The 24,672-nt window shown below is 41.9% G+C and overlaps 1 protein-coding gene across 2 annotated transcripts in view; it reads right to left on the reverse strand.

The window, feature by feature from the left end:
- The window catches only part of LMBRD1 (LMBR1 domain containing 1), a 135,875-nt gene that overhangs the window by 104,110 nt on the left and 7,093 nt on the right, over positions 1-24,672 (reverse strand). For both annotated transcript variants that reach the window (XM_055534761.1, XM_055534762.1), the window contains exons 2-3: positions 22,368-22,544; positions 6,610-6,670 (exon numbers count right to left, since the gene is read on the reverse strand). In XM_055534761.1, coding sequence (XP_055390736.1) covers positions 6,610-6,670; positions 22,368-22,544 — 238 coding nt within the window. The remainder of the gene's footprint in view (positions 1-6,609; positions 6,671-22,367; positions 22,545-24,672) is intronic.

Below are 24,672 nucleotides of genomic sequence, written 5' to 3' on the forward strand. Positions count from 1 at the left end.
GTGTGTGTGTGCTAAGTCACTTGAGTCATATCCGACTCTTTGCAACCCTGCAGACTGTAGCCCGCCAGGCTCCTCTGACCATGGGATTCTCCAGGCAAAGATACTGGAGTGGGTTGCCATGCCCTCCTGCAGGGGATCTTCCTGACCCAGGGATCGAACCCGTGTCTCTTACGTCTGCTGCATTGGCAGGCAGGGTCTTTACCACTAGTGCCACATGGGAAACTCTCTTAGGTGCTCCAGAATGCCTGCCACAAGAACAGTTTTGAAACAGGATGGAAGGAGCAGGGTACAACCTTTTAAAAGAATGACATGGCCTGAGAATACAACATAAAATGATTAGAACTAAACAGGTCCAAGATGACAGATGAGTCCACTTCCACTACACCTGAGTCTCAGTGTATGCTCACTGTAACCCATCAGCAGACCAAGTGACACACCCACAGGCACCGAGACGGTTCTAAGGCTGACCATAGCACTAAAAAATTGGGTGGTGGCTCAATCCTGGAAATCTCTGGCCATTCCCCAAACAGCTAGACTACCCGTCCCACTACTCATTATCCTAGGAAGTTACCCACCCCTATAAAACACCATCCCATGCCCTGGGGCTGCCCTCACCTGCTGAGATGGTACACGCTGTCTGTGGAGTGTGTTTCTCTCGAAATAAATCCACTTCTTACCTCTCCCTGTGGCTCTCACTGAGTTCTTTCCATGATGAGACACCAAGACCTTGAGTTTCGTTAAGTCCTAAGACCAGGAATATCATGATCTCAACTAGAAGATCATGGGTACAAGCCCCAGGGTCTTGGTTGGGGTCGAGCCTGGATGTGTGGGTTCAAGTTCAAATCTGAGGTGCGTGGTTTCAGTTTGAATCCTTCTTGGTCAATCTTATTGATACCAGTTCTATAATTTAACTCACCTAAATATGCATACACTTGGCAAACTCTATTTCCACTACAGAATTCCTTAACAGAAAAAAGTGAGAATTTATTATATAATCTATGTGGGGTTGTTTGAAAAAGAACACCCATAAAATGGAAAACAATGCAGTATACATACACCCACGCCCTACACACATATACACAAGAGCCTCCTAGCAGCAGCACTGCTGCTGCTGCTGCTGCTAAGTCACTTCAGTCGTGTCTGACTCTGTGCGACCCCATAGACAGAAGCCCACCAGGCTCCCCCGTCCCTGGGATTCTCCAGTCAAGAACACTGGAGTGGGTTGCCATTTCCTTCTCCAATGCATGAAAGTGAAAAGTGAAAGCGAAGTCGCTCAGTCGTGTCCGACTCAGCGACCCCATGGACTGCAGCCTACCAGGCTCCTCCATCCACGGGATTTTCCAGGCAGGAGTACTGGAGTGGGGTGCCATCGCCTTCTCTGCAGCAGCACTGGGAACGGCCAAATGCTAAACAAGCCAGCTGATCACCAGTAGGAGCGTGGATAAACCACGATACTGGGCTACAGTGAAGCATTATACAGCAGTAGGAATAAACAAGGCACTGTTACCTGCAACAATACGGATGATTTTCAAATGTAACGCTGAGCACTAAGAAGGCCAAATAGGAAACAACACACAGGATATGATTCAGTTTTTATGTACACAAGAGACAGCCCAAAAATCAGCGTCAAGAGGAGATAGTGTCACCAGAAGCAAGTGACAGGACAACCACAGACAAGCCCGCACCACACCCCTGAACACCCCGGCTCTTGGTTTGGGCTTTCCCTGTGTCTAAACTGCCCTGCACTCACAGCAAAATCAAAACACACGTGAAGATAAATGATTAAGTAAAAGGAAAATTCACTTAAAAGAAGCTAAAGAGAAGTAGATGGTCAAAGAATTAAAACTAAAAATTTCAACAACAGTCAGAGAAGAGAGATAAACATTTACAATAAATTATAATAAATAAAAAGAAAGAATTTAAAGATAAAAATTAATCTGATGCCAAACAGAACTCAGATAAAAGGCTAAACATATACAGAGGAGTTAATAAGAAGCTCAAATGTGAACCTAAAACAGAACTGAGAGCCAAAGACTCAGGCAAGAGAAGCTTTAAAAGAAAATATCAAAATGACTAATACAATTATGTAAAGTTTAAAAATAAAATAAAATTAAAAAAAAAAAAAGAAAAGAAAATATCAAAGAAGTTTGAAGGCAAAGATGAATAAACAAAAATACTCAAAAGGAAAAGAAAAATGAGTCAATGTTTCTGGGGTGGGCACAACATCCTCTGATGAGACAGTCTTCTTCTGAGTACAGGGTCACCACGAGTACAGGTTAAAGGGGCAGAAGTAGGCAATTCACCAGCTTCCCGGGTGGCACTAGTGGTAAATAACCTGCCTGACAATCAGGAGACATAAGAGATGCAGGTTCAATCCCTGGGTCAGGAAGATCCCCTGGAGGAGGGCATGACAACCCACTCCAGTATCCTTGCCTGGAGAATTCCATGGACAGAGGAGCCTGGCGGGCTACAGTCCACAGGGTTGCAAAGCGTCGGACATGACTGAAGTGTCTAAGCATGCACGCGTGCACACACACACGCACGCACGCACACCCATGCACACAAGCTAGTCTACCCTCTCAGCCTTCTGTGAGCTCCAGGAAGCTGTGTCTTTGTAGGCAGCTTCAGTTAACACAGCCTGGTAATAACCAATCAGCAGCTGAGGTATCTGCAGCAGGATTCACTTCCACAAAGTTTCCAGAAAAAAACACCCAAAGTTCTATTAATACAACAGAAGTTTCTTTAAACATGTGGTTTCAGGACCTCAAGATCAGCACAGATCAGCAGGATATCTGCACATGAAATCATCTTCATGACAATGTAAGATGCTATTTCCCTTTCCCCTGGCAGTTACTACATTCTTCACCCTCTAGCACTCACCAGCGTGGGGCACTTGTAATCAGGAAAGTACCCTTAAGCAGAAATACTTCTGAGATGTCCACCCATGAGTGCTCATCTGGTCCAAGTTCTGTTTAAGGAAGTACACATTCAGCGTTCTTGTGAGAACCACTAGTGCTATTTCAGCTGTGAGCTGCACTAGGCACTTCTTCTCAAATAGTATCATTTTCGCTTGAAAGAACAAAGGACAGAAAAGCAATAGTAATCCAGATTGGAGTATTAGGCGACTCTCTCAGAAATGAACAAAGTGAAGCTATCACTTCAAAGAAAGTAAGTGACAGTATTTGTTACTAGTGATAAAACTTGACGTCTCAAGAGAGAATCAGAAATTTGGGGGAAACTTGAATCCAGCACCTCGAGCCTTCCATCCTTCCCATACATAAGTGCTTCTCTGATAAGAAGAGTGGTGATGTTAACAGAATGCCAACGTAAATCAGAGTCTCTCTGGATGTAATCTAGTATTCCATATTATTTAAAAGGCCTCCAGGTGATGTTTGAAGCTGCCCCAGAAGTTCCATGCTAAGCATTCCCATAGGTAACAAACATCCCCAGAAGAGTTTATTAAAAGACAGCTCACTTAACAGTAAGCAGCTCCAGCTTAGGAAACATTATAATAATACTATAATAATGCCCATTCTGGACTAATCATTCACTAACAAGGTGATCTGTAACATCCTGAGGTATCAATTTCTTCATCAGTAAATTGTAGAAAATACCTCCACAAAATGACATTCCTGAAGATCAACGAAAACGTTAAATGTGAAAGCCTTGCACAATACCTGGCAAGGTCAGGCAACAAAAATGTGCTGGTATGTTAGAAGAGATTAGATGAACTACAGAATCTCACAGCAGGGAACGGATAAAATAGCACTTTGGATTCTCTGGAGTCTGTGTGGCACTCAGGGTGCAGGAGAAGCGAAGTAATGGGCAGTTAGGTACTATTGAGCATTTCTAGGAAACAGCCGGGCTTGAGGACAGTTACCATCTCAGAAGCTATGATTCTTAGCTGTAGGTCATCATCCGAGTCAAAGACCTACCAATCATAGCTAAAATGAATTAAGTAACATAATGACAACAACCATTAATATTATTAAATCCTCTTGCTTCGATTCCACAGTCATCAGGAAATCTTTTTTTTTTTTTTTTCATAATTTGGCTTCTCATGCAAAATTCTTTCCTAGATCAGTGACTCTCCCATCCCAAAGTAGTCTCTCACTACAATCCAAATTATACAGAGAATCAAACCCTAAATCCCTAAGTCATCTTGTTTATAAAGATTAATTTTTCCCCATGTATTTAAAATGACACTAGAGACACATTATCCTTAGGAGGATTAAGAAAAATTATCACAAATCATTTTCTGTAGACTTAATTCTCTCTATAAAACAAACGGGAAAGATTGCCGAATTAACACTCCAGTGTAGAAGTCTTTGTACCCTTGACTATGATGGATCAACACAGTAGCCTCTAGGTTCAATGATAAGATAGGGTTCATAAACCTGGACTGCACCTAGATAAAATCAGGCTTATCTTGTCACATTTTGCAGCACAAATGCAGTTTAGTGTCACAAAGAGACAGGTCCCACCCATAGAACTGTTTTGATGAGGGCATTTATATCCTGTCAAACTAGAATCAAGATTGCCAGGAGAAATCTCAACAACCTCTGATATTCAGATGACTGGCAACCCACTCCAGTATTCTTGCCTAGAGAATCCCAGGGATAGAGGAGTCCGGTGGGCTGCCGTCTATGAGGTCGCACAGAGTTGGACACGACTGAAGTGACTTAGCAGCAGCAGCACCCTTATGACAGAAAGCAAAGAGGAACTAAAAAGCCTCTTGATGAAGGTGAAAGAGGAGAGTGAAAAAAGCTGGATTAAAACTCAATATTCAGAAAACTAAGATCATGTCATCCAGTTCCATTACTTCATGGCAAACAGATGGGGAAACAGTGGTAACAGTGGCTGACTTTATTTTCTTGGGCTCCAAAATCACTGCAGATGGTGACTGCAGCCATAAAATTAAAAGATGCTTGCTCCTTGAAAGAAAAGCCATGACAAACCTAGACTATGTATTAAAAAACAGAGATATCACTTTGCTGACAAAGGTCCATATAGTCAAAGTTTTTCCAGTAGCCATTTATGGACATGAGAGTTGGACCATAAAGAAGACTGAGAGCCGAAAAATTGATGCTTTAGAACTGCGGTGCTAGAGAAGACTCTTGAGAGTCCCTTGGACTTCAAGGAGATCAAACCAGTTCATCCTAAAGAAAATCAACCCTGAATATTCACTAGAAGGACTGATGCTGAAGCTGAAACTCCAATACTTTGGCCACTGATGAGAAGAACTGACTCACTGAAAAAGACCTGATGCTGGGAAAGATTGAAGGCAGGAGAAGAAGGGGACGAGATGGTTGGATGGCATCACCAACTCAATGGACATGAGTTTGAATAACTCTGGGAGATGGTGAAGGACAGGGAAACCTGGCGTGCTGCAGTCCATGGGGTCGCAAAGAGTCAGACACAACTGAATGACTGAACATGCACACAGTAAATTTGTAACGAAAAGCAATAGTCTGCTTAATATACCAGCATTTCAAGTGTTCACTTACTAGGTCAAATATGAAGTTTATGATACATATTTAATGTATTCATAAGAAATAATGAATTCTTTATCAAAACACCATAAAAATATTTCTAAAATTTATACCAAAGAAAAAGAATTTCATAGGTCCTGCAGATTTTAGGTAGGTAAGGGACAAAGTTAGAGCCAAAGCAGCTAAATTAAAATCCAATGACATCCTTGAAAAACTCATCCTATCAACACAAACTTCTACGGATGTTTTTTCAGTATTCCACAAAAAATTTTTTTCAACCTCTTGACTCACTGCTAACTGAAAAAAAAGGACATCCCTTTTCTAATTCAGCACTTAAACATTTTTTAAAAGCGCATTTATATGTTTTCAAAGAAAACACTTGGGAAACATTTAAGTGGTTATTATAAATAGCTTCCCTAATCCAACACTACGGAAGGAAGAGAGAAAACAAAGGAGGAAGGGCCCAGGTCTCCATGCTGTGCTGTGCTTAGTCACTCAGTTGCATGGGACTCTTCGCAACCCCATGGACTGCAGCCCGCCAGGCTCCTCTGTCCATGGGGATCCTCCAGTCAAGAATACTGGAGTGGGTAGCTGAAATCCCTTCTCCAGGGGATCTTCCCGACCAAGAAATCAGACTGGGGTCCCCTTCATCGCAGGTGAATTCTTAACCAGCTGAGCTACCAGGGAAGCCCTCAATCCCCCATGACTCCCAGATTAATAGGCTCTGTAGAGTATAGAAAAGGTGATGCTGCAAACTCCCAGACAGTACACTCTACTACTGCCAATACTTAGAAGAAATTTCTGGAATACAGATACTCAAAATCAACACTTCAAGTGGGAAAGTGGTAAAGAAGGTGAGCAAACAATGGTATCTATCAGAGGCAGAGAGCTGAGACTTAACATGACTAAACGTCTACAGAGAAGGGCGGCAGGTGAACCTTAATGAAGCAAAGTATCTTACAGAAGCTTCAAGATGACGAGGTGAATTCTATACTACTTATTTCTGGTGCTGAAACACTCATCTCAAGTGCAATCTCAAAATTTAAAGTTTATATGTAGCTTTATTCTACACTTTGGTGACCAGCCCAGACAGGAAATGAAATGGAAATTTACTCACTATAGTAACCATACAGTACAGTGTCCTCGATCTGTCTGCTGACGTTCGCGTTGGCCCAGTCCTAGGACAAAAAGGAAACAACAGAAATATTAATGAAACATCTAATTGCTTAACAGTTATACTTAAGTCTTAATATGATCGAGTATCACTTTAAAATGTATCATTGACACCGACAGGTATGGTCTGTGCCTTCAAGAAGTGACAGACGAGTAAAAAGACAACAGCATTAGCAGGTAAATGTGAGCAAGCGTGAGCAGGTGGTTCTGAGGAAGTTCATGAGATGGAAGTCGACTGACTGTCAGAGGTGGCTTCCCAGGGCAACTAAACAGGGTCTGAAAAACACAGCGGGAAGGAGGGAAGACAGTGAAGGCACACACATGGAGAGTCTGAAAAGCCTGCAAAGAAGCAAAATACAGACTCATTAGAGCTTCTGGAAAGGGAAGGGAAAACAGGTGAGCGAGGGAGAGGAGGGGCAGATGTGAGGGCTTCTGAGTCACCTTAAGTAGGCCGGGCTCTGTCGGAGGCAAGGGGAAGCAGAGGTACACTGCTATACAGAGCGACAGGGACGATGTGGAACGAGAAACAAGGTATTCAGCATAACATGCATTTTTAAAATACCTAAGAGTAAACTAAACTCCTTTGTATTCAACCCAATTATTTTTTAATTAGTAATTTTAGAAAATTAATTCAAATTAATCTCAAATTTTTTAAAAACTACATTAATCAGAACTGAGATATAATAGCAAGTCTTTTTGAATACCCTAATTTTATGCATATAAAAAATTAAACCTGGAGAGTCTATGTGACTTGCTATTAAGTAACAAGGCTCATTTTAGTATTCAGGTCAATTCTGTTCCATCAATACTTTAAGAATCCCACTTACAAGTCTTTTAAGGCAGAGTGGTAACATTCAATTATCCTAAAATAATTTAGGTTTTTCTTTTTTATCCCTTTTTCACTTATAAACACCTACAGCAAGGATCTATGAATTTCTAATTGAAAAATGCCTAAAAGAACAGAAGTGTGGAAAACTCAAATTTAGCACTACAGACACAAACCCTGGCACACAGTGCACAATAAAAATACTATTTCTCCAATAGCAATGAAGACTGTGAAAAACTTAAGAATAGGCTAAACTTTAAAATTATGTTACCTGAATAAAGAAACAAGTAACTACAGAATATGAAGAAGATCCAAATGAAAAGTCAGTGTTTCTACATGAAAAGGCTGTAAATACCAAATCCATGAAACCATACACTGCCAATCAAAATCCCAACAGCAGGGACAATGCTCTGACATGGTGGTTCCAAAAGTCGTCTGGAAAACATACAAAGAGCTAAGAAAATTTTTGTAAAAGACCAACAAGGAGGAATTTAGCCAATTACTAAACCTTATTAATAAACCATGAAAATCTATTATTAATATCATAGTGACCTTCCATTTACCTAAATGGCAAGATTTAAAACATTAAAAATATCCAGCAATGGCAAACGTGGAGGAAAAGCCATCTACACACAGTAATTAGTAAGAAAGACAGTCCATGATATAGATCATCCATGATATAGATCATTTTTGCTGGAATCTGTCCTAAAAAGATTCACACAAATCAGGACAGATATGCACAGGGATGTTTTGAAACAAGTAGTCCTGCCCACTTAACAACCTCAAGACCTCCGGAGGGATGCCTGGCAGCTTGCAAGCCCAGGCCCCGCACCGCCCACAGCAGGTGGGCTGTCCTCCCCTCAGTCACTCAGCGGACCAAGGGGCCCAGAGGCATGGGGTGCCCAGCCCCTGCGGTGTCCTGGGCCTGCAGACAGTGGGTATTCCAGCTCGTGTTGGGGGGACCCACATCCACGGTGTTGATCTACCTGAGGCTACTCTTCCGCCTGCCCCACAGGCAGAGGTGCCTCTGCTGAAGCACCCACACTACGGGAAAGCTCACCACTTCACAGAATGGGAAGCGTGTAAGAGTGTGTGGACCTGCTGACCCTTATTCCCATAAATTACAGCCTCCACCAATCAATGGTGATTGATTTTTCTTCACCCGACAATATTCAGGGTGGTCCAATGGTTAAGAATCTGCTTTGCCATGCAGGGGACAAGGGTTCAATCCCTGATCAGGGCACTAAGATCCAACACGCCTCCACGCAAGTTAGGCCATGCGCCACAACTAGAAAGTCTGTGCACCCCAACAGAAAGATCAATAAACAACAGGATAATGTTGTTTAAAATGCTAAAAAACAATAAGAAGCCACAAAAAATGAGACAATCTAATCACCTGGGGAGAAACAATAAAATGTATTATTGTACCTTTATAATGTGGAATACCATATGGACATTAAAATCTCTAAAATGTATATAAACTGGTATATATGGATATCCATGAACTATTTCTGAATGGGGCTAAACAGAACAAGTTGCAATCAATAACACTCACAATCTTTGACTAAAAAATGTAATCAAAGAAACACCAAATATATACTACAGAAAAATAAAAATAAAGTTAAGCAGTGCTCACTGCACAAGACTGGAAAAAGCACTGTGGTAAATTCTAACCAATGACGAGAAATTTTTTCTTCAGGTATCCAAATGAATGAATACAACCAAAACTTCAGCTACCAAAAGCTGTGTTTCTTAAGTGATTATTTATATATCAAAACAAATTTTTAAAGATTTTTGAAACTTGAAGATTTTTTGAATCAGAGGATAATTACAGCTATTCCTCGGCAAGATTCCAACCAACGAGGTATTAATGTACCCACTGACAGTCACATAAAAGTTAAACTTAAAAACTGAAGAAGACAATAACCTCAGAAGAAGACACAAGTAGAAAGACTGGAGGTAGTTTCAAATCAATGGGCTTCCCTGGTAAAGAATCTGCCTGCTAATGCAGGAGACGCAGGTTGGATCCTTGGGTTGGGAAGATCCCCTGAAGAAGGAAATGGCAACCACTCCAGTATTCTTACCTGGGAAATCCCATGGATGAAGGGGCCTGGTGGGCTACAGTCCATGGGGTGGTAAGAGTCAGACACAACTTAGCACTAAACAACAACGATTTAAACTCAAAAGTTCACTGACATTTAGTGTCTTTTACCCTCAAGGGTTCTTTCCTTTAACCAAATCTTGCAGCAGTTAGAGAATATTACTGTTACTATTTTAAAGCAAAAATATGTGTAAAATATACAACATCACTCAAGTACTACTTGTATATTTGGCTTTTATATACAATCTTGCCTCCAAGGTATCTGATTCACTGTCAAAAGAGCCCCATTTATGAAACTTCCACATTTTGAAAATTGCTTAGTTATGCCCTTGATACATTTTACAAACTTCTGCCTCCCAAAGTAGAGACCAAAAAAAAAAACTTCAGAAGACCCAAAGGAATGTGAGAGAAACAAGAACTAATACTACACAGAGAATACACAAGAACATTTTAGAGAAAAAAGGAAAAGGAGATACAGTCCATGAAGCGAAAAGGTAGTGATTTGTATACATAAAGCTCCTTTTCCATCCTTCCAGGAGACCTTTTGAAATGCTCAGTCCAACCCAAAGCTACACTTAAGTACCCTTAACTTTACCAGATAACCTCCCTTTAGACCTGTGGCTCTCACTCATGGATGACTCTCCCTGAGAGGACATCTGGCAGTGTCTTGGAGACAGTGGGGCTGGGGAGAGGGCTGGGGGAGAGACAGCATGCTACTGGCATCTGAAGGTGGAGGTTAGGCTCTGCTAAACGGCTGCAACACACAGGACCGCCCCTTACAGGAAATGAAGCACTCAGCACAGAAGCCAATGCTTAAGAAACCCGGACCTGAAGTTCTCTAAAATAATCTAAGGACCAAAAACAAGAGCTACTCAGTTCAGTCCCAAATGGAGACCCTGTTCCACCTGTACTCAGACACTAGCGCTTCCTTCTGCTGAGTGCCCATGCTATTTACAGCCAAGCCTTTCACGCTGAGGCCCGCAACCCTCTGCTTCTGCAAGGACACAACACCGGGCCTGCAACGATACCCTCCCCTGACAAACATCTCTCCCACTCTACTGAATCCTTCAGTGTATGCATTCCAGTAGTTTCCATCAAACACCACAGTCACCACAAATAAAAACACCCCTCCCTCAACCCACCTCCTACTCCCCTGGAGGACGGAGCTTCCTGAAAAGCTGCCAGCATCCCGTCACTGCTCCCTCACCTTCCTGCCCACACTTAGCTCACTCCCACCTGACCACCCACTGCTCCAAAGAGATTACTCTTCACCAAAGGCAAGGGGTCACTCCCTTGCCGCTCTCCCTCCACTTCTCAGCATTGCTCTTGAAGCACATCCGCTGAGAAGCACCCCTCTTCCATTTTCCTTCCCCCCACCAGGCTGCAGCCCCACCCCGTGGGTGGCCTCCACATAATAATACAGCTCTGCCATCCCTGGCCCAGCCCTGGTGTCAAGCCTTCTCTGACACTCACTCTCCCCAGCTACGGGTCTGTCCACAGCTCTAAATACCATCCACAGGCTGATGACTTTCAGACAGCACAAAGGTTTCCCTGGAGCTTAACTCATCACTTGACTGCACCACCTAAATATATATGATAGGCACCTGGAAGGTAACCTGTCCAGAATGCAGCTCTTTTTCTAACATCCCCTCAGCAGAGACATTATTTTGCCAACAAAGGTCCGTCTAGTCAAGGCTATGGTTTTTCCAGTAGTCATGTATGGATGTGAGAGTTGGACCATAAAGAAAGCTGGGCACCAAAGAATTGATTCTTTTAAACTGTGGTGTTGGAGAAGACTCTTGAGAATCGCTTGGACAGCAAGGAGATCCAACCAGTCCATCCCAAAGGAAATCAGTCCTGACTATTCATTGGAAGGACTGATGCTGAAGCTGAAACTCCAATACTTCAGCCACCTGATGCGAAGAACTGACTCATTGGAAAAGACCCTGATGCTGGGAAAGATTGAAGGCAGGAGGACAAGGGGACGGCAGAGGATGAGATGGTTGGACGGCATCACTGACTTGATGGACAAGAGTTTGAGCAAGCTCCAGGATTTGTTGATGCACAGGGAGGCCTGGTGTGTTGCAGTCCTTGGTGTTGCAAGGAGTTGGACACGACCGAGCGACTGAACTGAACTCACTTGCCCACATGCATACACAGGCCTTATTATTCCCCAGGCATCCCTATTGCTCTAAAGTGTCCTAGGCATCACTGCTCAGTTTTCTTTTTCCTTCACCCCCATATCTAATGCATCAGCAAAGCCACGCAGTCTACCTCCAAAATACATGCCGACTTTAATCACTTTTCTTTACCAACACCACTCTAATCCCAAGTTAACTTTATTTTTGAAAACCTTAACTTCCCACTGCACTGAGAAGAAAATCTAAACCCATCGATATGAACTAAAAGGAAAAACAATAGGTCCCCACCTTCCTCTTGACCTCAGCTGGTACCACAGCACAACCCAACACCACCCCTCAGTCCAGCAGACCAGATGCATGTCTCCCCGAGGGCCAATGTCCTGCTGCGGCGTCTCCATGAAGGCCACCTCACTTGGGTCTCACCTTAAGGACCCTCTGCAGCAGTCTGGCCTTCCCCTCCTCCCACCTCAACACCCACCGCTGAGTGGACGCTCACATTGGTCTGCTCTGCATCCTCACAGAACTGAGCACTAGGAAGCGAGCTGGTCTGGCCTCAGAGAACGTACACGGCCTGAGAGCAGTGGACTCACTGGTTTTCAGCATCAATCTCCAGCACCCACAACTGTCAGGTCTGTATTAAATACTTAGCAAATACTAAGTACATGAATACATTTAAGGTGTAGTAAGAACACAAAGTTCTAAGGTACAATTATCTGCATCTGAGAGGAGGAATGAGGCAATAGGAGAGCGTTCAACATAAACACCTGATAATCTCAGGCCATAAAGCGATTATCACTGATGGACGGAAGGAAGAAATGAATATTTTAGCTACCAAAACAAATATTTTTATATTAACTAATTTTAATTAGTTAATATAATTAGTTAACACATCTTAACTAATTTTATACACTGTATAAAATAAAGAATATTTGTTCATGTTAATGGCTGTTTCTGATTTTTTTTTTTAGTAGTACACTTTAGCTCAGTGGTAAAGAATCTGCCTGCAATGCAGGAAACACAGGAGCTGTGGGTTTGATCCCTGGGTCGGGAAAGAAGAGGAGGAAATGGCAACCCACTCCAGTATTCTTGCCTGGAGAAGTCCATGCACAGAGGAACCTGGAGGGCCAAGTCCATGAGGTCACAAAGAGTCGGACATGACTGAGCATGCACACTTTGTATGTTTCATGAGCCAAAGTTATTGGCCAACTACACAAGGCACTATAATAGAACACTTTCAGCTATTCTTTACAGTTTTGTGGTTTTTAATCTGTGAAGTTAATTATTACACAGAAAACTAGAAACAATGAAATTATCTGGCAAAAAACATTCATAGTGCCAGGAGCTGAAAAAAGAGGTCAATGGAAACACTTCAGACTTTATCACAATATACCCTTGACCAAAGGAAGGCAGAAATAACTAGTAAGGTAAAGTAGACAAAACAGAGAAAGTGTAGTTGACTGCCTGCCTGGTGTCCTCAGCTCTTAAGCCCAATGTCAGCAGGCCTTGACATCTCAAGTTTCCAAACTGTACCTCATAAGCAGGTTCCTAATCAGTTTAGAGGCTTCAACATCCAAGGTGGAAACTGAGAAACTCAGATGACAGACATATTCATTTAGGAGTAAGAAATGCACTTTGTAAAACTTAGGCCACAACATAATTCATCATGGAAAACAACCACCTACACATTCTAATAAGGATGAAAGAGATTAAAGGTGCTGTGGCACACTTTTATCCTGAGACACCTAAATTCACAGCTCCGGCATGAAGCCTGAAACTAGTTCCTAAATACTAATGTTTAAATACTCTTGTCTTTTACTAAGCATCTCAAGAGAATTCATTAATAATTTTTTGGAGAAAATACTCTTTACAGTTTACCAGACTTAGTTCTTTGAAAGTCTCTTGAGTTCTCATTTAACTATTAGCACAGGCCAGCTTCAAATGACAACTCTTAGGAAATTCACTAGTCCCCCAGCCAGTGCTCCAAAACAAAGAAAAGACAAAAAGGGAAACAAAGAATATTTTAAAACATCAATATATATACATCAAAGTATTGGGGAAAAACTGGTATATTATCTAAGCTTTTGGCTGGCTAAAAATAAAGATAACTAGACAGAAACAACTATTAATAAGTAAATGAAAAGCAGAAAAAAAATGAGTCAATTCCTAGGCAGGTTGATAAGAAGTCTGGGGTCCCTGAGGAGGAGAAAGGGGTCCAGGGTTCTCAAAGTATAAATAGGGGTCTGGAATTCTCAAGGAGGAAGAAAGGAGAAACATCTGTTTTTTCCTCTATACTTCTTAATCTTAGTCACATATTTTTTTTTTCTTTAAGCCCAGAACTGATGATTACACAACAAACAACTCAGTTTAAACTCTGTACTAAGGATTATAGAACAACAATGTATCCTGCTTGAGGAAAGTTTCTCCTTCCTAAAAACCTTCTGGCTAATCCTGTTCTTTTAAAATGTAAATTGTGGGAGTGGGTCTAGTAAGATCTTTACAACCTTGGACATTCTTTTGATTTATTGTAATAACCAATTAAAAACGTATAGCTCCCTTGCTAACACAAGCAAGGGGGGCACTCTCATCCTCCTTCTGAGGTCTGTGTCAGAACCTTTCTCTGTCCCTTTTCATACCTTAATAAAACTGCTACACAAAAGCTCTTGAGTGATCAAGCCTGGTCCCTGGTCCTGAAGCTAAATCTTCTTCTTCGGAGATCATGAATCCGACACTGTTCACCGTAAGCCATCACCTTGGGGGCTGGTCCGGGATCTTCAGGCCAAAGTAAGAACACTGAGAACTGTCTCTCTGCTTTCTCAGTAAACAGGTTTTCTGCTTTACTAACTCTATGGTGTGCTTGTGTGAATGGATGATACGCCCTGCATGAAGCGAGCATTGAGCCCTGCTCTGCAGTTTCACAGTGTCTTGTAATGACTGAGGGTAGCCCCCAAAAGGGGAATCTCATCAGGGGTTTATATTTATACTGACCTGCCAATGCCAAGAGACACCCAACGTCCCTGCGAGAGGAGCAGCCAGAAATGGGCGAAGCATGTGGACAGAACTTTCCTTTCTCAGTCATCTTTTCCTGGTCTCTTTGACCATTTCCTAAGTGTGTGGGGAATTAGAGCTACTAACATAATCTGTCTGATCAGACTTTCAAGGGACTTGTGATCCATGCTGTTACTATGTACTTTTACTTAGACCCCAAGTATGTAAGCGCCTAGCCTTGCTAGGAGCCGAAAGTTCCAAGAGCACGTTTGGGAGCAAGGTGGAGCTCCAGCTCCAGGAACGTCTCTCAGTCTCTCGGGCACTCTCTTGGCTGCCGGCCTCAGGAGCCAGGGACCTGAAAGTGAGTCTCTGTCATGGCTGTGTCTCCTATCTACGTGGAGAGAAGCCCTGCTGGTGACCATGAGGCTTTCAAGGACACAGATCGGGAATTGCAAGATGTGGTTAGATTGGAATTACAATGGGCTTCTTTTGTGGTAATGTCAGCTCTTAGCAGACCAGAGAAGGCTCTCTGATGACTTTTGTCTCAACTCCCTAGATACTCCTTTTGTGCAATCTGTAGACATGAACTGGAAGGATTAGCCCTAGTGGCCTGAGGATAAAAAACACTTTTTCCTCGCTGGCTGACCCTTTTCCTATCACATATGCTGGCGTGGTGACACTCAGGAGGGACATCTTGGTTGTTGTTTGTCCCTTTATGACTCACCGCTTCTACTGCGGTCAGCACTGTACTCAGGAATGTGCCCGGGCACACTTAAGACGGAGGCTTCCCCTGGTAGTACTAGCTTGGGAAACATTCCGGGAACTACTCTGGCAAGTCAAACAAATGTCTTGGTGGTAAGAAACTGGAAATCAGTCTGGGATGCTATCAGGCCTACCCCTGGGGCACCTCTACCCCGCCTCAGGGGGACAACCAGGAGGGACGAGTAAGATGCCTGCGTTGGTAAGGGACAGACTAAGTCCGACCAGGGAAGGAAAACCTTGGTGAAGAGTCTGTCTACACCCCCATTTAGAGCAGGAAGGGACACTTCTAGTGGAAAGAAGCCACGGTTGTGGATGCTGCTTTTTTCTCTCTCACAGATGGGAGCTAACAGTTCCAGAACCACTCATTTACAATGTATTTTAAAAAACTGGGACAAGTTTGATACCCAGAGTTTAAAGAGACATGCCTGATCTTCTTCTGTGATACTGAATGGCCATAGTATCCTTTAGAAGATGGGGAAACGCTGGCCTGTTAAAAGGTCTCTCAATTACGATACTGTTTCACAACTAGACCAGTTCTGTAGAAAACAAGAGAAATGGGCAGAAGTGCCATACATGTTGCTCTTTGTCTCTCTCGAGACATGCCAGACTTATGCCCTAAGGGTGCAGATTTGGGTATGAAACCTTCAGCTCCCTCCTGTCCTCCTACTTTGCCCCTGTATCTGGGGCTCCCAACTGAACTACTCTCAAGCCTCAAGGCTGAGGATCAGGGCACCCTTCCAGGAGGGGCTGCCTCAGTCTAGGTAGAATTTCAAACAGTCCCAATGCGGTCCAGACTATTCAGAGGGTATATCTTAGGACTGACGCTCACTCCTGACTTGAGAGCTTGAGTTCTGGGGGAAGCTACTGCTTTTGGAAATAAATGGCTTGAACATGAGACAAGGGGGAAAAGCGAACATGAAATAGCCGTCATCCCTACTGGGAGTCAAGCAGTTCCCACAACTGTGCCAGACTGAGGCTATAACACGGCTAAAGGAAGGTAGGATCAGAGTCTTTGCAAGAAGTAACCTTCAAGGACTCAAGCAAGCGCACACTAAGACTAAACTATGCTAAGCTGGCTGACATAGAACAGGAAGAGAAGGAAACTCCTAGTAATTCCTAGATAGAGTATGGGAGGCTCTCCATAAGTTTACTGACATTGATCCTGAAAGTGCAGAGGGAGGAATGATCTTAAAAGATTTCTCACTCATTCAGCTCCCGATATCCACCATAAGTTACAAAAACAGGCATTTGGACCAAATCAGTCTTTAAAAATTTTAAACTGTTGCAGCTGGCTCAGATGGTATATTATGGTAGAGAATAAGAGGAAAATACGAGCCAAAAAAAAAAAAAAAAGACCAGGGAAAGACTGAATCCCCAGCATGACTGTTAGACCTGCTCTGAAACAGCCTGAGAAGAATGCCAAGAGGGACCCAAGTAAAAAGGGATGGGCTTGCTATTACTGTGGAAACGAGGGGCACATCAAGCAGGATTGCCCTCAGGCCTCTAAGCCACCCCAGCTCCATGTCCAGTCTGCAAGGGACCACAATGGAGGAAAGACTACCCCAAAGGCATAGGTTTCAGGGGTCGGACTTGCAAGACAATCAGGACTGAAGGTGCCCAGGGGTCCCCACACAAGCTCCCGTCCTAATTACACCTGAGGAACCCCGGGTATTAATAACTGTGGGGGCCAACACATCGATTTCTTTTGGACACTGGGGCAACTTTCTGCTCACTAAAGCCCCTGGTCCACTTTCCTCCCGATCCACTATCGTAATGGGGCTGTTTGGACAAGCCAAACGCTATTATTTCAGTCATCCTTTAAGCTGCAACTGGGACTCTGTGCTATTTCTCACGTTTCTGATCGTGCCAGAGCTTCCCCCACCCCTTCTGGGGAAGGATATACTAAACAAGGTCCAGGCCTCTGTTTTCATGAATATGGAGCCTGCTCTTATAACTGAAGAAAATGTAAATCCTAAAAAAAAAAAAAAAGAAAAGAAAATGTAAATCCTAAAGTGTGGGCTGATGGAAAAACTGTGGGTCAAGCACAAAATGCTCAAATCAAACTCAAAGACTCTCACCTATTTCCACATCAAAAGCAGTATCCATTAAAACCTGAGGTTAAGGAAGGGTTAAAACCCATCATTGAAAATTTAGAGGAACAAGGACTATTAATCCCCTGTAACAGTCCATGCAGCACTCCTATTTTGGGTGTAAAAAAAAGTCAAACGATAAATGGAGACTTGTTCAAGATATACAAATAGTAAGTGCCTAATCCTGATACTTCATTGTCTGAAATTTCTGACTGAACCAAATATTTTTCAGTCATTGATCTGAAGTTTGCTTTCTAGAATTGAATCTATACTAAATCATCCTCTACCATGACTTTAAGATGATTCAGAGGATTCTTGGGCATTATAGGCTATTGCCTCCTTTAGATTCTGGGTTATGGGGAACTTGCCCAGCCTTTATATACACTTATAACTGAGACTCAGCAGGCCCAAACCGACAAGCTGGTTTGGTCCCCAGAGACTCAAAGGGCTTTTAAGGCTCTTCAAACTACTCTCTCGCAGGCTCCTGCTTTGAGTTTGCCCACAGAATCCGAGTTCAGTTTGTTTGTTACTGAAAAAAGGCTATGGCCACATTGCTTAAGGGTAATTGCTACTACTGTTTTGCTAATGCTTAAAGCTCCTAAGTTTACTAATGGGTGAAATCTTAATGTACTGACTTCTCATGATGTAAGTGGGATCTTAGACTCTAAAGTTCAGAGCAACAATGGCTCCATCTTTAAAGCTGCTGTAACTCAAGGAGTGTCGAAAGCTCTAGGAATAGAGCATCACTTACACTGTTCCTAGAGACCCCAATCTTTAGGAAAGGTTGAAAAGACTAATAAGAGGCATCCTGGTAAGCTAACTCAGGAAACACAAGATAATTGGTTTAGTTTTACCCATACCTTTAATAATAAGGGTATGGACTGCCCCCACAAAATGGGATTACCTCAATGACAGACTGGTTTTGCACACAGATACTGTCATAGATCCTAAAGCCTTAGAACTAACTATGTGACTCAGCTTTCAGCCTTTTCAACAGACATTATTGGGAGGTTAACTCCTGACCTAGCCTTTAAATCAAACAAGCTGGTGTTTGAGCCAGGAACGGACATGGGTCTGAGAATCTATGTGGGCTTACTCCTGCTGACTCCAAAAGTCCTGAGTCTGCAATCTGACCCTCAAGACAATGCCTTCCTGTCCTGGGCTTGTTCCTACACTGCATTCCATAATACCGGAATCATAATTGCTGGGTCTGTGGAGCGCTCCCCCTTCTCATCAATTAAAGACTTCCCAGGGTGGGTTTCTCCACTTCAAGGAAAAGACTTTCTTCAACTCTGTGATGACATCCAGCAATCCTAAGATGGACTGGTACAACGTATTGTACCTTAACTATGGCCATAATGTAACTTTTAATTTTGATTAGGTTTTAACTTGGGTTAATAACTATTTTGCCTTACATCTGTAACCGTAAAATGTGGTTTGTTTCTAACCGTCTTAAAGCTTTTAAGTTACAAATGGCTGTCCAGGCTCCTATGAGTGCCATAGCCTCCTCCAACTATTACTTGAGGCCCCCAGATCAGAGACCCTCCATATGAGGGTTTAGCAGAATATGTTGCTTCAACAATTTGAAGCAACTATGCCCCTCAACAGCAGGAAGTAGTTATGCAATGAAAACAACGCCGCTTTCCCTTGGCAACATAATTCTCCTAAAAGAAAAGGAGGGAATGAAAGGAGGGAATTCCTAGGCAGGCTGATAAGAAGTCTGGGGTCCCCGAGGAGGAGAAAGGAGTCTAGGGATCTCAAACTGGAAATAGGGGTCTGGAATTCTCAAGGAAGAGAAAAGGACAAACATCTTTTGTCTACATTCCTCAGTCACATAAAACATTTTTTTCTTTAAGCCCAGAACTGATGATTACATAACAAACAACTCACTTTAAACTCTGTACCAAGGATTATAAAACAACAATGTATCCTGCTTGAGGACAGTTTCTCTTCCTGAAAACCTGGCTAATCCTGTTATCTTAAAATGTAAGTTATAGGAGTGGGTCTAGTAAGATCTTTACCACCTTGAAACATTCTTTTTATTGTAATAACCAATTTAAAAAGTATATAACTTCCTTGCTAACACTAGCGGGGCGGGGGCACTCTCATCCCCCTTCTGAGGTCTGTGTCAGAAGCTTTCTCTGTCCCTTTTCACACTTTAATAAAACTCTGCTACACAAAAGCTCTTGAGTGATCAAGCCTGGTTCCTGGTCCAGAAGCTAAATCTTCTTTGGAGATCACGAATCCAACACCATTCACCATAAGCTATCACAAAGGCCATACAATTGCTGAATGAATCCCTCGATAAAGAAAAAGTTTTTAAAGAAGAGAGGAAAAACCTTAACACAGAATTTTTCCCTTCTAATTACTGATGCCACATTTAGATTTTTGTTGTCGTTTGGTCACTAAGTCATGTCTGACTCTGCGACTCCATGAACTGCAGCACTGGCTTCCCTGTCCCTCACTCTCCCCAGAGTTTGCTCAAACTCATGCCCATTGAGGTCAGTGATGCTAACCATCTCATCCTCTGTCACCCGCTTCTTTTGCCTTCAATCTTTTCCAGTATCAGGGTTTTTTCCAATGAGTTGACTCTTCACATCAAGTGGCCAAAGTACTGGAGCTTCAGTATCAGCATCATCAGTCCTTCTGAATGAATATTCAGGGTTGATTTTCTTTAGGATTGACTAGTTTGATCTCCTTGCTGTCCAAAGGACTCTCAAGAGTCTTCTCCAGCACCATAATTTGAAACTATCACTTATTTAGTGCTCAGATTACCTCATGGTCCAACTCTCACATCTGTACATAACTACTGGAAAAACCATAGCTTTGACTATAGACCTTTGTCAACAGTGATATCTCTGCTTTTTAATATGCTGTTTAGCTTTGTCCTTCCAAGGAGCAAGTGTCTTTTACTTTTATGGCTGCATTCACCATCCAAATTGATTTTGGAGCCCAAGAAAATAAAATCTGTCACTATGTTCACTTTTTCCCCATCTATTTGCCAAGAAGTGATGGGACTGGATGCCATGATCTTAGTTTTTTGAATGTTGAGTTTTAAGCCATTTTGTTCACTTTCTTCTTTCACCCTCATAAGAGGCTCTTTAGCTCCTCTTCACTTTCTGCCATTAGAGTAGTATCATCTGTATTATCTGAGGTTGTTGATATTTCTCCTGGTAATCTTTATTCCACCTTGTGGTTCATCCAGCCCAGCATTTCACATAATGTATTCTGCATAGACGTTAAATAAGCAGGGTGACAGTATACATACGGCCTTGTCATACTCCTTTCGCAATTCTGAACCAGTCCATTGTTTCATGTCTGTTCTTAACTGTTGTTTCTTGACCTGCATGCAGGTTTCTCAGGAGACAAGTCGATTTAACAAACATAAAATAAGCACACTAACTACAGCTATACATTTTCTTCTCTAATGAAGCATTTAATAGAATAAATGTCATAAGTCTTAATGGGAAATACTTTTGTTTCTTTAGGCAGGTGAAAAGTCTTAAACAAGTATAATGTAATCTCACAAATTAAAAATAAATAAAACAGAAAACTAGTATCCAAAAAGTGATTACTAAACTAAGTATGGTCCCAGAACAACTACATGATCTAAGGGAAAGCTCATAATTTCATTAAAATACTTTAGAAATTTCCAGATGAAAATGTAATTCCACAAAATCTAAACAAACCAAATATTCTAAATTTAAAAATTAAGAAAACTCTCCTGCTCAAACAATAATTACACACTGCAATAGGAAACCCCAGTAACAGCATATTCAAACCCCAGACCTGAGATGGGTTATGTCACCTCTCTGAACCTTGGCTTCCTGCCCATCTCTATGAAAACAGAGATAACACTATCTACCTCATTGGGTTGTTGGGACATTAAGATATGTAAACCGTTTAGGAGAGGGTCTGATGCACACTAAGTACTCTATGGACACTAGTTACTATCTCTCTACAGCATTCAGCACATACTAAGAGCTCAATTAATACTTGCTAAATGAATGACTAACCTATAGAAAAGAAATGCAGTTTTCACAGCAATTAGAATCTAGCCAAACCTAATTCAAAAAAATTACAAAATTATTTAAGTCCAGTTGGCCCAATTCAGGAAGTTATTTTGGAATCATGCATTACTGAGATAATTAAAATAACATTTCATTCAAATATTTAAGTACCTACTATGTGTCAGACACTGGGCACCTAGAAACAAACAAGATACACTTTCTATCTCAGAGTTTACACTAAATAAGAAATGTACAAGTAATCTGACTAATTGAAAAGGAACTCATAAGCCTTCCAGTCTAACACCATGCATTTTAAATATAAGGACCATGAAGTCCAAAAAGTTCAGTTTGGCCAAAGACACAAACTAGGTAGTGAGGAGCCAAGACTAGAACTCGGGTCTGATCGTCTGTAGCCTGCATCGCAGTGACTCAGAGTCTTCAACATGACATAGAGATGAAGACCATAATCTGCCACTAACAAAGGTCCTTCTAAATTATCTTAATTAGATAATGGAAATCCAGTCAGACTTCAAGGGAGCTACTACAGGCACAAAAATAAAACCTTTTGTGATCAATTGGCAAATTTTTTGATTAACAAAAGGACTTCTTAGATGGTTGTAAATCAGTGAAAAGTCTCTTCCACATTAGTTGTCACATCTTCAGCCTCTGTGTGCATTTCCATTCTCACTTACTCCCAGAGACAACAATAAAACACAGCACACACTGCACTGCTACACATTCAATTAAATACTTAATTGCCAAGAATATGAAAGGACAAAATAATTACCTTAAATGTACCATTTTGATTTTTCATGTAAGAAACCAAAAATATATCCACTGGAAGAAGTGCTGATGTGATCAGTGCAATGGCCAGAGAAAAAATGGCAGTTATGGTGGAGACAACTTCACTTTCCCGCTGACTCTGATATTTGCGAACATATATCCAGCAGAACGCCAAAATAGCCTGAAACAGACAGAAAGAAAGGTTTTGTTACTGCCCTATCTATGCTCTAATACTGATTTTAGAATGTGTTTTAAAGTTCCCAGTGGGAAACTTTATGTCAAGTAAAGATGCTTTCAGATGTGCATGGAGAAGTCCCCTACCCCTTATAAACTTAGTCAGGATTTATCATTTTCAAAGCCAAGTTCGTTAAAGCAGTACATCATCACTGGGGTGCCAAGACACCAAAAAAACAAGCAAAGGTTGTTGATAACAGTGCTCAGTTACATATTTCCTCGCAAACACAGTATGACCATTAATGGTTGACACATTACAGTTATAACCAGCTCTGAATACTTTTCCCTATACATTTTCCCAAGCTAAAGGAGATGTAACTGAAAGTTGTTTCCCATTGTTCATTGCAGCACTATTTACAATAGCCGGAACATGGAAGCAACCTAGATGTCCATCAACTGATGAATGGATAAAGAAGCTGTTGTCCATATATACAATGGAATATTACTCAGCCATAAAAAGGAATGCCTTTTGAGTCAGTTCTAATGAAGTGAATGAACTTAGAACCTATTATACAGAGTGAAGTAAATCAGAAAGAGAAAGATAAATATCATATTCTAACACATATACATGGAATCTAGAAAAATGGTACTGAAGAATTTACTTACAGGGCCGTAATGGAGAAACAGACATAGAGAATAGATTTGTGGACATAAGGAGAGGGGAGGAGAGGGTGAGATGTATGGAAAGAGTAACATGGAAACTTATATTATGATATAGATTGCCAATGGGAATTTGCTATATGGCTAAGAAACTCAAACAGGGGTTCTGTATCAACCTAGCAGGGTGGGATGGGGAGGGAGATAGGAGGGAGGTTCAAAAGGGAGGGGATACATGTATATCTATGGCTGATTCATGTTGAGGTTTGACAGAAAACAACAAAATCTGTAAAGCAAGTATCCTTCAATTAAAAAAAAAATTAATTAAAAAAAAAGTTGTTCTATCCTGTTCTTACTACATAAGCATCACAAAACACCACCCAAACTGAAATTAACTTCTGTCCCTTTGTGACAGTTCAAGAGTATCATTCAGCTAAAGGTTAACTGTCAACAATCACCATGCAATCAACGTATTATACTGTAATTCACATTTTAAAGGGTATTAAACAAAGAAGTTGGAGAAGGCAACGGCACCTCACTCCAGTACTCTTGCCTGGAAAATCCCATGGACGGAGGAGCCTGGTGGGCTGCAGTCCATGGGGTTGCAAAGAGTTGGACACAACTGAGCGACTTCACTTTCTTTCTATAGTTCCTGCTGGAGAAGGAAATGGCAAGCCACTCCAGTGTTCTTGCCTGGAGAATCCCATGGATGGAGGGGCCTGGTGGGCTGCAGTCTATCGGGTTGCAAACAGTGAGACACAACTAAGCAACTAACACACACAAAGAAGAATGAACACTGAAAATGGATGCATGTGCATTACAAGGAAATTTCCAGGGGAAAAAGTACACTCAGAGGTATTGAGGTTGACATCTGTAATCCATCAGGTCTTCTTAATAGTCACCAACATTGTTCTAGAAATTAACACAGAGTAAAGGACTTTACTCTAGCATCAGAATTCTCTGGAGGGCCACTATAGCAGTTTCAAATTCAATAGGTCTGGAGAGGGTCCAGAAAACCTGTATTTGTAACAAGTTCCCAGAAAGGCTGATGCTGGTCCAGAGACTACACTTCGAAAATCTCTGCTTTACTCAATCATAGGGGATGGCAGCCAGATCCTAAATGGGTGATTCTCAACCTTGGCTGTGTCAGAATCCCCTTGGTAAAAACTTAAAATGTCTTTACGCCCCACCCCCACCCCCCACCTCCAAATCACTTTCATCAGAGACTGAGGCTTCTCCAGGCATCGGCACTGAGGATCCCAATCTGAGGCAAACTTGAGAACCAAGGTTTTAAGTAAGCTCTATAAAAGCTCTGGGACACAAGCTTTGTTCTGTCCTTTCATGCTTTTCAACAGATTTAACTTTTGGTGCAGACAAGGTATGGGTTCCCTAGAGAAAGAGATCCAGGCATGGCTTTCTTGACATATGAGAAGCCATTTTTGGCATAAGCTACTTTGTGATCTAAGCCTGGCCACAAT

The sequence above is a fragment of the Bubalus kerabau genome, chromosome 9, assembly GCF_029407905.1.
Source record: "Bubalus kerabau isolate K-KA32 ecotype Philippines breed swamp buffalo chromosome 9, PCC_UOA_SB_1v2, whole genome shotgun sequence".
NCBI lineage: Eukaryota > Metazoa > Chordata > Mammalia > Artiodactyla > Bovidae > Bubalus > Bubalus kerabau.